At 37.3% G+C, this 17,638-nt stretch overlaps 1 protein-coding gene across 7 annotated transcripts in view; it reads left to right on the forward strand.

Moving 5' to 3' along the window:
* The window catches only part of LOC131693261 (PDZ and LIM domain protein 3), a 115,533-nt gene extending 98,464 nt beyond the window's left edge, over window positions 1–17,069 (forward strand). For 2 of the 7 annotated variants that reach the window (XM_058980955.1, XM_058980954.1), the window contains exons 4-9: window positions 4,277–4,426; window positions 4,620–4,676; window positions 5,140–5,240; window positions 11,979–12,023; window positions 15,775–15,919; window positions 15,986–17,069. In XM_058980955.1, the coding sequence (XP_058836938.1) occupies window positions 4,277–4,426; window positions 4,620–4,676; window positions 5,140–5,240; window positions 11,979–12,023; window positions 15,775–15,919; window positions 15,986–16,126 (639 nt within the window). In that variant the 3' untranslated portion in view covers window positions 16,127–17,069. Of the gene's footprint in view, window positions 1–4,276; window positions 4,427–4,619; window positions 4,677–5,139; window positions 5,241–11,978; window positions 12,024–12,488; window positions 12,944–15,774; window positions 15,920–15,985 lie in introns of those variants that run through there. The other 5 variants (XM_058980957.1, XM_058980956.1, XM_058980959.1 and 2 more) reach the window with 5 other exon arrangements.
* The last annotated feature ends 569 nt before the right edge of the window (window positions 17,070–17,638 follow it).

Consider the following 17,638-nt stretch of genomic DNA (forward strand, 5'->3'; position numbering starts at 1 on the left):
TCAAACATTCTTTTTTTTTCGCTGAAAACATTTCTAACTTTATGTGTTGCGGTTGGAACTTATGATTGAATGATGATCAAAATTCTCTTCAGAAGACACTACTCTCTGTAAAACTGTCTGCTTATAGTCGCTACAATGATGAAAACCTTAGAGTTCCTCCCTTCCGCTAGTGCAGATGGCTTGCCAAATCACTATGTTACAGATATTATTTATACCTCTCTTAAATGTTTTGCCTGCGACATGTTCAAAATTAACTTTACATGAGTTTCATCGTCCATCTAATAGGATTTCTTATACTGTAGCTCGTACAGCTTCCTTGTTCTACGTTTGAAAAGACTTGACCCAGTCGACAATCGTACGCTCAGTCGGGAGTGTGTTCTAATGTTCGCATCTGAATAAACGCGTTTGGGTCATTGGATTTTGTATGCAATTTAGTGATCGCGTTATATATTTGTGTGTGTATTGCAAACTACAAAAATGACAAAAGTGGTCTGTACCGTGTTTATGGAAACAGAATACTTTCGGAAAGCTTATAGCGAAAGATTTCGAAGTACCGGTAGGAATTCTGCAATTATTGATGCACATAACAATAAGTATATTTAAAATGCTCTGTCCAGTAACTGCGACTAGATTATTTGCTGGTTTTTGCATAGCAAATAATATGTCTAATTTCAGTTCATTACCCATCGGATCTCGGTGGACAGAGCTAATGGATACGTTTTCCCCATTGGATACCACGTCTTAAATAATATATTGGCACTTACGTCAAAAAAAGAATCCATTGAATAATTAAATAAGAATGAGAATCATTAAAAGATTTGGCCAACTGGAACCTTAATAGAACCCTTTTATTACCACTCAGGTTTAGGTTTTGCGAGTCTAGAAGTCCGGAATGCGTCTGTGCAAAGAAAAATATTCTGGTCTGTCAAAGTTCTAATTAAAGCACTTGAAAATATAAGGTTTCGTTAGTTTGTTAACTTGACTGACTAAGAGAAATTGTTAAAAATGGTCGGTTAGAATGGTATAAATTGGAAAAATAGAGAGCAAGAAAACGAGCATAGATAAAAATGGAAATTAAGATAATACAAAGACGAAATAATTGAGAAAAAATTAACAAATGGACAAAACAGAAAAAAGGAGAGAAAATTCAAAATGGTTTAATAAGGATGAGCATGATTATGATGACGGTACAATTCGTTGTTGTTACTCCGTGATTGACCAGAACAAGCGCAATCGCATAGAGAATCAACGAATGGGGCCTGGGAGCTATCCAGTCTCAATGTTCACGTTTTGAGAATTCTAACGGTGCCGGCCACGTCCTTACACTCATCGGGGAAGGTAAGGAATGTTAGTGTAGCAAACTTTGTTATGGAGATCGTGTATACCTCTGCATCTCCGTGCTTGTCCCGGGAAGGAGTTAGCATGTAGGAGATACACAAATCTGGATTCATCTTGATAAGTGATACGATCTATGCAACTCTCAGAAGTGTAATCATGTGTTTATTGCTCTGGGCAGCCGGCTGCCGAGAATTTATGATAGATTTATCGTTTATTGAATTATTTTGAAATGCTCGGCCCCGGACTGCCGACAGCCGGGAGTGTTGCTTATGTTTAATTGAATCAAACGGTATGTGAACAATTTTATTATTCCTTGTTTCTTTATTCGGGCGAAAGACATTTCGAAAATAATACAATATCATGAAAAAAATTACCTTTAGTGTTTCGAGACATTTGTCGAACTAAATATGGTAATACCTATGTTATTGAAGATTTCGTAATGCAAGTTTTATTTATCGTGTACAAACTTTGGGTATTTACATAGCAAATAAAATGATGATTGCATATTGGTTACTTTCTCTGCGAACAATTGAAAAAGGTGCCGATTATTGTATTATCATTATTCACGCGCGTGTTTAAGGTAACTGAAGCGCATTTTAAATGGTATAAAATAAACTCTACCGAAATACCTAAAACAACTAGCTTTGTATGTCAAATATATAACCGATAACGCAAATTTTTACGCTAATTACTAGAACAAGATTGGAGACAATAAGAACGAAAAGAAACTAACTTGTCACCTTTTACGTCACTAATCAATCTAGAATTTATTTACCCTCATGAAGTAATATGGTTAACATGACTACCAATACTATAGTGCATGCACTAATTCAAAGCATATGAAAGTATTCCATACAATGAGAACAATTAATTTAATTGATTTATTGGACTAAAAATAAGCCAATGAATATGACAATGAAACATATGTTCTTCGTGCTGAGATGACTGCTGTAAATTTGTAACTAGCCTCCGATTCTTCTCACTGACAATTTCCAACCCTCCCGCATGATTCAACAGTCATCATTTCACTCAGACAAGACCATGCGTATTCCCCATGCACATTAAATGCCCAGTGGATTATTTTTTTGGTTGGTCAAATAAAGAAATTAGTTTGATTTATGCCTCGGTAGTTATTACTCTCGAGTTTGTGACCTTTTTTGAATAGATGGCGCATGAGGCCATTCAACCAAACCGGAGGCATTACGTAATGTAAATAAAGACCAAACATTTTATTAAAAAAAAAATGTTTACCAAGGAGAGCAAAATCACTTTTATGCACTGTTGTATATTTTTATTGCATAATGAAACCGTTCACTCGTGACTGGTGCAGTTTTTAACCAGCAATAAAGTCAAAGATAATACAAGAAGACAATATTAACCCGTTCGAAGCTTAATAAAGAGATTAATTATTAAAATTCTTTCAAAATTATTTCTATATACCTACATCACAAATATTTTTCGATTTAATATTTGCGTGTACAAATGGGGATTTCCATGGCTTCTCAAAACATGTATACTTTCATTACATTTAAGAAAAGTGTAAGAAGCATAGCATATCAAAACGAAAATACTTCTAGATTCTACACACCGTGAAGCACCTGTTTACAAAAAGGGAAAACTCTACGAATAAACAAGCAATTTACGCACTAATGAATCCATCCATCGACGAGGTCCGATCTAGCAGAAGACGAATTTGGCAACGATTGGAAAATGCTAGCCATGCTAGTGGATGTGGCATGGATCCGGAATCAAATCTTTGTTTATTTTTCCACCGTGAAATGAGAAAACAAAACCCGACTCAACGAACCACGTTCACGCGATTTTAACGCAGCATTCAAATGCCCGGCATGATTCAAACCGTGATGGCGATTAGCATTTCAAGGCGGTCTGAATTAGTTTGTTAGGGATTTTTTTGTAAGTTAAATTTTCACTATAGGCACTCGCCTATCTCGTCACAAGTCTCACTATCTACGTCAGTTTAATGACACACGTGTTTCGTCATTTACCCACCAAGGGTAACGACTTTGACACCGATCTTTCAAGACACTTGCTTGATCCTCGCAGCATAAATTTTCATTTCTCTACTGTGGTTTATTTTAGAATTGACTAGAGTTTTCCCGCAAAAAACGCGTGTGACCTTGGCTGGCGGTGGCGGGACGAGATGTTTATTTTTTAATCAGTGATTTTATAATATGTGCGTTGAGATTTATGGAGGTAAAATTAAATGCTGACTGATGGCGGGATTTATGCAAAACATCGTAAACATATGCGTGCTCAAGATCGCTGTTAGCATCTTTCGATTGCATTTTTGAGTTTAGGAAATGGTCGGATATCAAAGCTTGAAAGTTTTCAAAAGATACTTAACTAGGCCCTTAGATATAACCAACCGTTTGTGATTCCGTACGCAAATAATTTATTCATTCAATATAGCAAAGAAAAAATGGTTAACATGATAGAGAAAGTTTGGAGAAAAATTCTAGTCACGATGGAAAATAATATTTAGACCCTCCTACACGCCGAACGAACCCGTACATACACTAGCTTAACAAGCATTCGCGTGTTTTTTGAACAATCTATTTTTGTAGCTGAAGAAAATTACATAACGACGATATTTTAAACAAATATCGCGCCTGTTGCAAAAAATAAAACACCACGATTCGCTTCGCGACCATTCCTCGCAACTCAACCGATACCACTCCCGAGATCACTGTCAATAGTCTGTTCAAGTGAGTGGTTATTTTAGTTGCCAGCAGGAGGAAACAACATTCCAGAACGAATCCTCGAGAAATAACCATCATCACACCATCTCCGACAAAAACAAACTCCGTCACCACAAAATCACAACCGAGTGTGACTTGAAGCGAGAACAGGCGTGTGAATTAAAAATCTTTTTGTGTTTTGTGTTTTTTTTCTTTTTCTTTACTCAATCCCATTCCAGCCATACCGCACGACACCGCTAGTCCTACCCGGTGCCAAGGTACCGAAAAAGGATGTTCTACCAACAGAATCCTACCTCAGACATCACCCAAATCCAGCAATGCGTGCACCACCACTACATGACTTCACTGACACACTGATGAAACAGAAGGTAATCTCCCAGTTCCTTTCACCACAGAAAATAAACACCGTCTAGTGGAAAATCGAAATACAGACCCACCCTCCCACCAACTTCACCCACCGTCGAACCTGTTGAAACTAATACAACCTCTTTTTTCCAATCTTTTTCTGGAATTTCCCCACCTCCCACCAACAACTATCGTACGATTATTTCCACAATCTAGGTTGCCGAAACAATGATTCAGCGAGTTATAGGAGAAGAGCCTCCCAGCGGTCCAAAGGTTTTTTCTTTGTTTTCAACAATGTTGCGATTTCGTTTTTGATTTTTGTTGACTATTCACGCAGTTTTAGCCTTTTCGTAAAAACAAAAAATCAAGCTTATTTATTCTACATCTCATCGACACTTTAGACTATCTACATTATGCTATCATTTCGAAGCAATCCACCGAACTACGAGCGTGGAGAATACTACTACTTTTCGGTTGAGTTTTCCGATTCAAATTTTCACCTTTGCTTCCGTTCCTAAACAGTGTGTTTGTTTCTGTGTGTTGGTCTTATGATCCAAAAAACCGTGTTTATTTAAGCGATGTTTCTTTTATCTGTTCTTTTCACGTTGTAAACTTTGATATCTACGTTCTTGTTCACTTTCGCTTTCAGCAAATATACTATATTTTTAAAGGCAACTTTTTTATTCTCAGACCGTTTTTTTGTCTCGAAATGAAATTCAAACTTTTATCTCTACAGATTGTGCACAAGCAATTCAACTCACCGATCGGACTGTACTCGGATAACAACATTGAGAACACCCTCAGACATAGTGCCCAACAGCAGAACCAGGCCGTACCGTAAGTTGTCGTTCGCAGTTGCTAGTCGATAGTACAAATATGACCTGAACTCTGGAAAAAGTTGATCGAATTACTTCAGTTATGCTATCGCCATTCATTCGTTTATTGTACGAAATGCCATTCACAATTCGTCCATTGCTCTACCCCCGAAGTGTTGGGCTTTTTTCGCATTAGCGGATAAATAGTTAAAGAGGTCTTCTGGTTGTAAACACGAGCGTTTTTTCCGAGGATGGATTGTAAAGAAACTACGCAAGATATTTTAACGTGATTTTTTTTTTAAATTTTCAATGAGTTTATTTATGTACAATTTTGAACTTGAAATGCCTGTTACCTCAACTTCGCAAAAAAATTGCACCCGACTTTGTGGCAAGCGTTCTTCGGTTCGGGTGGTTGAAACTAGAAAAAGCTATATTTCTATAATTGTTAGCACGAGCTGTTTGTGAAAAATAAAAAAATGTTTTTCCCAAAAAGCTCGTGTCAAGCCATAACGACACTCCTGCAGAATAAATGAAAACTCATAAGCACCAGATATTCTGAATATTTTAGACAGAAGTTTGGCAACACTAACGAAAGGACCGAAAGTCGCCATGAATGGCGCCCCATATCTCGTAAACCAACAGATTTTAATCAAATCTTTCATCAGGCACATTTGTAGTATCGTAAAGATTCCAAATACGTAAAAAACCAGAAGACCGCCTTAAGAAATTTCCATAAAACGAATGGTACATATCTTTTACATATTTGTGTATCTATATTACACAACGTTTATTGAAATATTTCATGATATCATTCATGTGCATAAGTCAAACCTAATCTTTAGCCACTATTTACAGAGGACAAAAATGTTCGTAGCAAATGGAGAATAATAAACATAGTAATCATTTCTAGCATTTCCTAGAACTTCTCTAGCATTTTCTACAAAAAACACCTTAACGTTCTGTAGGGAATAAGGAATCAGTAGCGACTGGCTCAAATGGTACGTTCCCCATATTCATCGCAGATTTTTACCTTGCCGTGATTTGTCTTTTCGTGACTTTCCTGATGAAAGTGATTGACGAAGAGGTAAGGTTAGGAATCCAGAAAATAACGACACAGAAAACATAGACAATATGGAAGTATTCTTCACTCCCAAGGGAGTTAAAGACACTTCTCGATGAGCGGATATTTCAACACCCCCGAAGCGATATTGAGATAATAGAACGACATCACTCTAGAATCGACTTGATTCTAAGAACATCCCAGCAAACTCTACAGCTCTTTACCACAGGAACAATAGCATATCCTTGAGTTTCAGCTCTCTGTACATAGGTTCATCTATGTATGGAGAACCAAAAATCCGGATACGCAATTGCATTACTGCACGGTAGTTACATATTAAATTACACGAAGTTCCGTAATCGGATTCACAAAGATGACATGAATAATACTCAACACGCTGAATAGTAGCCATGTCATAATTAAGTTTGCAATGTCCAGTCAGTGCCCTGACTACCGAAATGACCGGGTATCCACAGAAGGTAGATAGCATTTGAAATGTCAAGTTCTTCGATTTGAGTTCGACAAGTGATTACTAATTTAGATCTCGAATCTGCCGAAATAAGTGCTTACAGGCCAGCCTGACTGTCAGCGCACAAATAGATTCTTTAAACGCAAATTCCCTGTTGAAATGTCGATTGAACGCCACACAGAATCGCGAAGATTTCTGCTTGGAATTCGGCACAGTAACTATCAAGCGATTCAGTTTGGTTTAATCTCATTTCACGACAATAGACATCAACACCGACTCGGTCCTCCAACAAGGAACCGTCAGAATAACAAACTAGGTTTTTTTTTCAATTTGACGCTCTATTCAGCCAGAAAGCCATTCTTCGCGAGGAGGAATTCTCACAATAAAAGTATTATAAGGAAAACTAGTAAGTGCAAGGTCATTGGAAGCGAGTGTTTATAATCATCCCAAGTAACCATTTGGAGCAACAGTCTTGTGTGGCTAGTTGCACGATCTATTGGGTTACTGTTCCAGAGCCCAGTAACCTTGAGACGGTATGCACAAGAAAAAACATATAGAGTACCTCTAGAGCAGCCGTAGGTGTTGTCGAGAACGCACCGGTAATCGCCATCAAGACCATCTTCTGAAGATGATTTTACTTTGATTGGATTTTCATGACCTCTTCCTTCTGTCACCACACAAGGTCTAATAATTAAATGTTCTTGGATTTGAGTCCCCAAGATTTGCCGAACTCCTGCCTACATTGGCCGAAGGCCATGCAAACTCTCTTAATTCTGAAATTGATGTGAGCTGTCCAATTAGGTTTTTGAGTCAAGAATTACCCCAACGTACTTAACTTGATCTGCGACGATGATTTCAGAGTCAAAAACTGCGACGGACGAGCTCCGGTTGTAATCCTTCGTTCGTGAAAAGCACCGTTGATGTTTTATTTTTGTATTAACTAATAGTCCAACATGAAGACACCATTGCTCAACAACATATAAGGCTTGTTACATCAAATCAAAAAGTGTGTCAATGCAAATACCAGTGATCATTATATGATAATCATAGGCGAAACCATATGTCGGCAACCCAAGCTCATTAACTTTCCTCAACAAGCCATCGGTGATAAGGTTCCATAGGAGTAGTGACAATATACCATTTTGAGGACATCCGCAGATACTCAGTTTCCTTATCTCTAATTGTCTTAACGATGAGCACAGATGTCGGTTGCTAAGCATTGCATGTATCCAGTTCGTGATATATGAAGGTACTTCATGACCTCGTGCAGCTTCCAAATGGATTCGAAAGACACTTTGTCAAAAGCATCTTCAATATCGAGAAAATTTGCGAGCAAATGTCCAAGAATCAGAACCACTTGAAACGAATTCAGGGATAGTCGTCGGTGACGGCTCCATACACCCTGAAAAGTCTGTGTCAAAAAGACAGTTGAGTACTACATCTTAATCAGACGAGTATTCATCATTAGCACTTCTAATCGAACATGAGTCTTTCGATTTCGAATGTAACTTGTTTGAGTATAGTAGCTCGTTGAGACTTGAGACATTTGTGCACTTCGCTCAGAGGATCGAAGGGCCTTTCTGTATACTTTGCGAGCCAGCTTAAATGCCGCCGACCCGTCGCTGCGTCTGCGATTCCAAGCTCTTCTACATAACTTTTTTGAACAAGTTCGTTATTCCATCAAGGTGTTTCTAGAAGCATGCATAACTCGAAGCGGACAAACCTCTTAATATGCTGCTACTATGAGTGCGTTTGTTTTATTCACGACCTCATCTAAGTCACTTGGAGATTCAATCGTCGGAAGATACCCATGAAACCTTGTCGCCAAGCCCCCTTCGTAGCGGTCCCAGTTCGTAGATTGGGGATGACGATATGTGACGATATAATAACGAGACGTTTTAATGATCAAAGACGATGTACTTATGATTGCCAACTAATGTGTCATACCATCAGAGCAGAGAGTTACATCTAACACCTGTTCTTTGCAAACTTGTGCAAACGGTGGGCGATTTCCAACATTAAGAATGTGCAGATTTGTACTACTTAAGATTCCATTGGTATCTCTCAAATTGATATCTGAACTGCCCCAAATTATTTGGTGGGCATTTGCATCACCACCGTTTATGAGGGAAAACCTTTTTTGTGCTACAGTATGATACAATCCTTTTGAAATTAACAGAAGGTGATGGTTCATTATGCGGCAAATATGCCGAACAATAGACATATTTCTTGTTTATGTTATCAACAGGCAGACAGCACAAATATCGCGGGTTATGAGGTCGGATATAATACAAGAGCACTACTCGAAAGTATACGTGCACGAGGTATTTCACGTGAATTCGTTATGTCATATTTGTTGAAAGCTACGAAGACACAGTTAAGTGGCTGTCCAACATAGAAGTGTCTTTATGAAAATACGATTCTTGAACTAAAGCTATGGAAACTTTTCCTTCCTGCAATAGGCAGGATAGATTCATAGTTGCTGTACATTTATGCCGAAGATTATTTTGTGCTTTTCTAACTATACTCGACACTACACATTCCATCATCATCACTTATTGTACAAGAACTAGAAGATATCAAGTACGTTGGCTTATAATCGCCTATAGCGAACCCTGAAATGGGTATTAGGGATATGACTATCATTTGAATCCCACGATTTGCGAAAAAACAAACGTCCACTATGTCAGAGATTCGCTTAACACAACAAGGGTTAGACCCACGACACCCCCTGCCCAATTGGCATATTTTAATCATGCCAGTCATTCAGTCCTCGGCATGGAGAAATTTGTATGCAGGATATGTCGGAAGATTATGTGGATTTCCCCCACAATGGAAACACTTTTCGACATCCCTTACACAGGAATCATCCACATAACTCCCACCGCACTTCCAACAATGAGCCTTACTGCTACAATAGGAGGCTGTGTGTCGCAGTTGTTTGTAATTAGTGCAGCTCATGACCCGCGGCACAAAAAGGCGACCAGGTAGACGAACCTTGTCAAACAAGAGAGGGTTAGAGCAAACCCGACGAAAGTCACCCGATAGGAGTCTGAGTTGACATATGTCCTCTTCCCTTGACTACTGCTGAATGCAATTGTTTGCAGTCCTATTTCTTCACTGGCTGGAGCATGGAGTCTTAAAAACAGCCACCCCCTGCGTCAGCAGATCCGCTCAAATCAAACTCGAATCGGACACGACCCCGTCACATTCAACCCGATTTGCTGGTACATATACTCTATACTCCATCATATACCTGGTTCAAACTTTTTACCACCATCAGAAGCTTGTCAGGGCGAGTTTTCCATATTTCTGTCACGATCGAATATCATTCTGTCAGAACTCAAGAACTCTACAATAAATTTAAACTTTTTTTGTCTTTGACCCGGGAAAATGCTATAAACGGCCCGGTTTCGGAGGGTGGGTACACAAGGTACACAAGGATGGGGAATGTAATATTATTGTGGTACTTAACATGTATAACGGTATCCAGGAGGCATTCAAGAAAAGAAACATTGCAGCTTCAACGCTCTGCTGGCCGAATAACGGTAAACGTGCGTGCACACACAAAAGAATACAATGCCGAAGCCGTCAACGCGCAAGATAACTTTATATTGTTACACTGTACTGACAGGGAATATCGACTTATCGGTCCGAGAGCGTATGTGGTCACTGTTAACATGATTACACAGTTTAGTCGAATAAGATAAAACGATAGGTTTGACAATATAGTGAGCTTATTTTTGGAATATCACTTATATATTCTCTCCGTAGACATTCACTATTCTGGGATATAATTTCAGGAACTTGAGATACAGTAGAAGGAACAAAAAGGCATGTTTACTAGCGCTCACTAGTGGCCGAATCCCGTTCTATTTGATGTACTAGGTTTCGATCTCGTGAGCAACTTTATTGAAGACCTTCTAAAAAAATAAGGATCCTAATATATAGCGAATTGAATAATTAACATGCATCATGGCGCTACCTAAAGGCACTGGCTAGCAAAAGAGCTTCTGAACAATTTTTTTAAGATAATCGAGATCACGAGATATGTTTAACAATGTTGTTTTGTAGAACTTTCCATACAGAATGTTCCATTTACAAACAATTATGAATTTTATTGTCGCGATTGGGGTCTGTCGCTGTACAAAAATGATTATAACTTGAGATAAGTTAATCTGAGAAAAACGAGACAGTTTGGCACTGATAAATGTCTTTGCAAAAAAAAAACGATAATGAAATTTCTTAGTGTTTTACAAGGTACAACAGCGTGAGTGCTCACTGGTTAAAACATTTGTGCTGGTGCTGGTATCCAATGGAATATGAAACAAAAAATATTCAGTCGAAATATGGCCAACCAATATCAATCAAGTAAAATTTTTTGTAGAAACTGACTTCTTAGCCATGCGCTATTATGTCCTGTTCTAAACTAAATCAAACACTACTTCCTCAGAAGTTTAGTAACTTCTCTGGATGATTTTAGTTTAATTAACACTTTTTAATATAGTTGTAGACAGAAAAATTATATTTCGGTATCTCAACTCGATATTCTGATGTCAGCAGTGTTTACCCAGCGACAAACATGCCAGCGTTTCGTTATGTACGTAGCTGACAAACTTCATGGACGCTAGTCCACTAGTTAAACATGATCGATTTGACTACAAATTGAACTCGACGCTCCTGGTGGCAACAAAAAATCAACTGAGGAGTGATCCGATTTAGTTTTTCAAAAAAAATGTGCTTTTATCCCGATCAGAATGAAATAGCAAGATTATAATAAAATACAATTTTCGTAACATATTGTTTTATAAATTTGGTCTCGTTAGTAGTTAAAATAACAGAAAATTATAACAAGTAACAACGCGAAATGTAGTTTTCAAATGATTTGTTATGTGTTTCTGATCGGGATTGCATACAGTCGAGCTGAGTCGATTAGTAAATAAGACTCTGCCCGCCGGGCATATGTAATTTCTATATACCTACGGCTTTTAATTTCTATATATCTACGTTCATTTCATTAAAAATCGTTTTAAAATAATTTAAGATAATTTAAGGTTAGGAGTAAACTAAAAAGTGATTCGATCAACTTTTCCAGTTCACAGAAGCAACGTTATTGAACTTGAACCTTAAAAAATAATAAAATTATAGATCAGTTGGAATGTTGCTTCACGTCCATCCATTTAATACATTAAACCTTATAAATTTATAAATTTTTGTATACATACAATCAGATCGAATGGATATACAAACCGCCATCTGCCCACCAAAATCGAAGGGTAAATACTAGGAAATACCTGAACTAGTATAAAACAGCTATCAGTTTTTCACTGTCATATTCCATTTGATTTAAGCCCTTATTTTTCAATCTTGCACTTATAAGTTGATGTTGATGTGGCTGGCACTAGTGAACAAAAGCTTACTATTTAAAAAAAATAACGCTAACACACCAATGCAACCTGAACAAATGGCTACTTTCAGTTTGATTTGAAAGAAAAAAATCACTGCGATGTTGTGTAAGATTAATCATAAATCTAATTCAAACAATCATGCACAAACACGCCGAATACTCTTCCAAATTACGGCAGGAAAAAGGCTTTCGATGTTGTCAAACGTCACTGTCAAAAACTAAACCGAATGATTGCAAAAATTTATAAACCCCCAAACTATCAAGTCTACCTGCCGAGGAAATCAATCAACACCGCCCCCTCGCGAACCGATCACTGCTGCACTGTTAATATTAGAATTTTCATTGATCTTTCTTTCCTGAAACAAAAACAAAAAATTCTGGAGGAGCAACGGCGCCTAGGCCAGGAGAATCAACTCAAGAACAAATATCCCTTCCAATCGTACGCGTCATCGTCATCACTTCACTCATGCACTTCCGGTCACTCCTCACCGTCGCCGTATGCTATGCAGCAGCAGCAACAGTCCAGGCAGTCAACATTAAGCCCACCGCCGGTACCACCACTACCGGGCGATTACTATCACCAGCAGCAGCAACAGCATTCGCATAACTGAATAATAACGCTTTTCATCCCGAAATTCGAACCAATCATTCAAATTCGATCTCCGTCCCAATACTGATTCAAAACACACTCGAGTACACGAAAAGGCTTCTCTAATCAATTGTTTTCCTAATTTGTAATTCCTTTCTAAACATGCTGCTTCTACTACTACTATTATAACTACTACTACTACTAAGGCATTGATGATTTTCATTAAGAGACGATACGCCGAAGGATGTTAGCCTGAAACTGCAACCCTAAGGACGGAAGTGATCTGGCTACAAACAAAATAAAAACATATCATTAGATTTTACGATTCTGTTTACTGTTGATATAACTCTACTAGCACGGACTGATTTTTAACGCAATTTTTTACACGTTTGATTGCGCGCTTATCTAAAACTAGAACAATTACTAGTGAGCTACTGAGTTATGTTTGTTTTGCCTTGTTATTTGTTATATCTTTATTCATATTTCATGTGTTTCTATATTTAAATTTTGAACTTTTGTCGAAAAAACGTATATATTCAGGAGATTGAGCGATAGAAAAAGTTCATTTGTAGAAATGTGAATTCTATAAATAGGATAAAGAGAACAAAATTAAAGAAAAATAAACAACCAGTTAAGAAAAGGAAAAGTGTTCTTCGTATACAATAAATAAAATAAAAATACTTATCCCTCTGAAATGAAAGAGAATTTCATCCGATGAAATCCTTACGTTAGTCTAATCTTCATTCTTAAGAATTAAGACAAAATCTATTTAATTAAATTTCTAGTGTTTTCCGATTGGCTCTGGTTGTCGAAAATAATGAATTATTTACTTACAATGCGTTGCTGATCTTCTGAAATCATACTGTGTAAATAAACTGTTAAGGGGTATATTCGTAAAACCTAGCACACACATAGTTTGTTTTTCTATCGGAATAATTTTTAAAGCAAATTAACTACTAAGTAGATACGATTTGCATACCATTGATGATAAAAATATTGTTCACACCGGATCTTAGTATGGATTTATGGCATTTTTAGTCTGTTGATTTCGCGAATAGTTCTTTACATTAAGTCTGGTTTTTGAGATATCATAAACATGCTCGAACATTTGATTTCTTTTCATTTTAACTAGAAATTTATCGCAATGATCCATTTAAAGTATGATATCAACATGTTCGAATTCGTAGAGAAAATATTATAAATATTAGTTTTGTATTCGAAGAACTTCAAGATACACTCAAAATCAAAATTTACTTTATTCCAATTCGAAATTAAATTTGTTCTATTACATGAAGTCTTCTTCATTCAGAAATTGGTTGCACAAACTAGATCATAACTTATGATACCTTTATCACAGTTTCTATATTAAGCGTCAAGGAAAAAATACGAGAAAAATGAGTTAGCTTTTCGAATAAATTTTAGAACATTTCGCTAAATAACTCCAATCATTTCCTGCTCAGCAGCTATCTATTTCCAGCACCTTTCCAAATCAGATGGTGTTTTGATTGTTTCGCCACAGTTTTTCAATTTACGATATATAATTTTCTCGATGGACAATTTGGAACTGACATTATTCCGCGTGTACAATTGTATGATACTCCGACTGTAACGGCAGCTAACTGATTCGTGTTACCTTCGTGTGAGTAAATGAGTGGTAAAATTCCTGCTCCTTGCAATGTAACCATAGTCGCTCCACAGAGATGAAAACTTCATACGCTACTACAGATGCCTTGCCAAATCAACAATTTACATGCAGACAAATTTGACCTTACTCGGAGCATCCTTTTTATGTTTTTTAACAAGGAAAAAAAACATTTATCCTGCATTTCTCTGAGTCCATTTGTACGTTTCATCGCCCGTCGAATTACATCCGTAAAACTTGAACTTGCAGAACTTGCTCCAAACAGATTTTATTCCAGCGTCCGGGTTGGTTGTTTCTTGGCATGGTATACGATCGAAAACAGATTACAGATTTGTCGAACTGTACTAAAACTGTTGCCCAAAACCCGGATATTCCAGGACACTGCCCTTAGTATCTTCACTTCTAGTTTCTGGTGTAATGTCACTTCTACGTTTGTTTAGTTTTTACGTTGATCCATTGTTAGTGTTTACCTTCAACCTTTAAGAATAGTAGTTACAGTCTCTTTTGAACATTTTGAGAAACTTTTGCGATAATTCTTTCTAACAATGTTGGATTTACAACATGCAGAATTGTTGCCGAAGACTCTTTCTTGCATATCTCATGGTTAATTCTTCTATAAATGATGTAGAGCGATAATTCCACCACAATCTCAGATCGCCTGCCAGACTAGAAATTTCAACATTTGCTTCATTTCAGCACGATCGCAAACAGCGACTATGTAATGAAAGAATCCTTCTCAGCGAGCTGACTCGGCCTTTACGTAATATCATGAATAATAGCAATAACAATAAGTCCTGGCAAGAGTTTTTGCGATAAAATTTTGCGTCTAATTTCGAGCTCTCCGTACCTCGAAGTCCATAACGTTCCATGGTTTGCTGGAAAAAACAAACTGATACTGTTATTGTTCATGAATTATTTGCAGTTTCAACACTTTGATGCTCTGTATGAAACTTATCTGAAATCTGACAGATCTTAACATTTAGCTAATTTTTCTCAAATTTTCAAATTTGAAATTGACACGATTAAAAAGAGACAAACAAATTTAAGTGTACTATAGTTTTACGAATACATCCTTTACTACTGAAAAATCGTTTGTAAATTCGCTAACCGAACTTCCTGAATTATATGTAAGTTTGACCGTTATTCATTGCTCATTCAACCTCGAAGACCAATTTTTACTAATATTTTCTTTCCTGTTCACATGTTTTCAAATATTTACTGAACGTAACCTGCGCGTGTTATCATGATCTGTTTTCTTTCGAACACCTTGAAAAAAAAATATCCTTATCCACCACCGCCCAAAATTCCAAAATTACACATACTGCTGCGTGCGAATAAAAAAACAACACATTGCATCAACAACAACAACTACTACAAAACAACCAACAGCTACAAGAAAACCGTCGTCTTCGATCCGAGCAAGAGCGAAACATACCGCGCCCTGCAGGAGGGAGTTGGTGAGGGACAACTGCAGGAGGTTAACACGCCAATCCAACAGCGAACCTTCCAGCCGAACCGTTTAGTACCGGGAAAGGTGAGTGTGACTTGATCTTCTTTCGTATTTTACTTTCTATCTTTTAAAAAATTGTGCAAATTCCAGAAACCAAACGCCAATCATCCAGCTCCCCAGCCAGAGTTCATTCAGCATGTCAACTCGATGGGCGAATCGTACGAGAAGATCCACCAGAGTGGATCTTTCAGACGTCTTATGCATCACGTACTGTCGGAGGCTGAGTACTGAGGAAATGTGTTGCCCTATATTACTAGCTTTCTAGGTTAAGTGAGAGAGGCACAGTTTATTCACATTGTTGAGCAAGAAAAGCGCTTTTATCGACCAAAACAAACAGCTGACACCATAGGTACTACACAACTATTACCAAACATCTTATGTTTTAGTAGAATATACGAATTTTACGCAGTCTATAGAACTGTTTTGAGATTGGAGATATCAACTCAATTGTTGGATTTATTGTAAACAACACGTTGTTGAAAAACTCATACAGACGTCGGATACGTTAATCACATTCAGCGATTGCTGGTGAATTTAGTAGTTTATTAATTATTCGAGCAAATACAAGCAAACTGGTTAGTTTTTGAATCATTAATTTTTGTCATGTAACATAACTAAACTAAACATATTTATAAATGTTGACAATGTATTTTATTTTCTGTTAAGTTTACAATTTTTAAAACGGTTTCCGGATTTCTTCTGTAAATTGCTTACACGACTGGAACAATTAGTTCATCCAATCGTTGGGCAAGTTGTAGCAGACAATCTCAAGGGAAACGCAATCGAGTGAATGTTCTAGTCAAAACATCGTTACACTTTAAGTCAAAGATAAAAATCACACGCCTCGCACCACAGAGAGATGGCTTTGGAGAATGAAGCAGTGATTTTTATTGTGTTTGATAAAAACAAAAGTTAGCGAAATCAATACCTATACATATAGTTATAACGGCAATTCAATTTCATCAGCCTCTGTTCTTGTATCACTTAACTTAACTTATTCGAACCATTACTTTACACTTTTATTAGGTAAACGAGTGCCCAGAGGTTATAGACTTGGTACACAAGCTGAGGAGAAGAAAACGTGGCATTAACTTTAGTATCGGGGTAACCGCTAGTAGGAATGCTTTTCAGAGAGCCAGAGTAAACGAATAAAGCAGATGAACAAAAGTCAAAAGTTCTGGATTTGGTCCCTTTATTGTATCCGAAAATCATTTTTGAACAAATAAGGTTAGTAAGTTTCTGGTATACATAGTTGCATTTAAATGATTTTTACTTAACCCTCCGGGAATCGCGCAGTGCGAGCGAATAAAGAAGCTATAGCCTAGGCTCATTAGCCAGGACAGTGCTGAATACTTTTGTCCCATCCCAGGAACCTAGGACCAAAGGAGTGACATGAACCCTCTTAGCCAAGTCACTCCCACCGATTTATCAAATCCCCATCAAATTGAAACGGTCGGTACGGTTGTCCACGTTTCGTCCTTATTCAAGGTTAGAAATAATTCGTTGATTAAATTCTTTATTAAATGAATAATTTAATTGCCGTATAATTTTTAATCATCTTCACTTTGTACGTTGCACAGTTGGCCTGGCCGCTTTAATATTTGTGTCGATTACCATATTTACCACAAACATTAATATTGACAAGAAAAATTGTAGGCGAACGTCTGCAATTTTCCAGGATCCCTACATGTATTGGATGTGTATGTGCAGACTAGACTAGACTAGACCCTCCGGAAGTCAGGC

This window comes from Topomyia yanbarensis, chromosome 3 (assembly GCF_030247195.1).
Source record: "Topomyia yanbarensis strain Yona2022 chromosome 3, ASM3024719v1, whole genome shotgun sequence".
Lineage (NCBI taxonomy): Eukaryota > Metazoa > Arthropoda > Insecta > Diptera > Culicidae > Topomyia > Topomyia yanbarensis.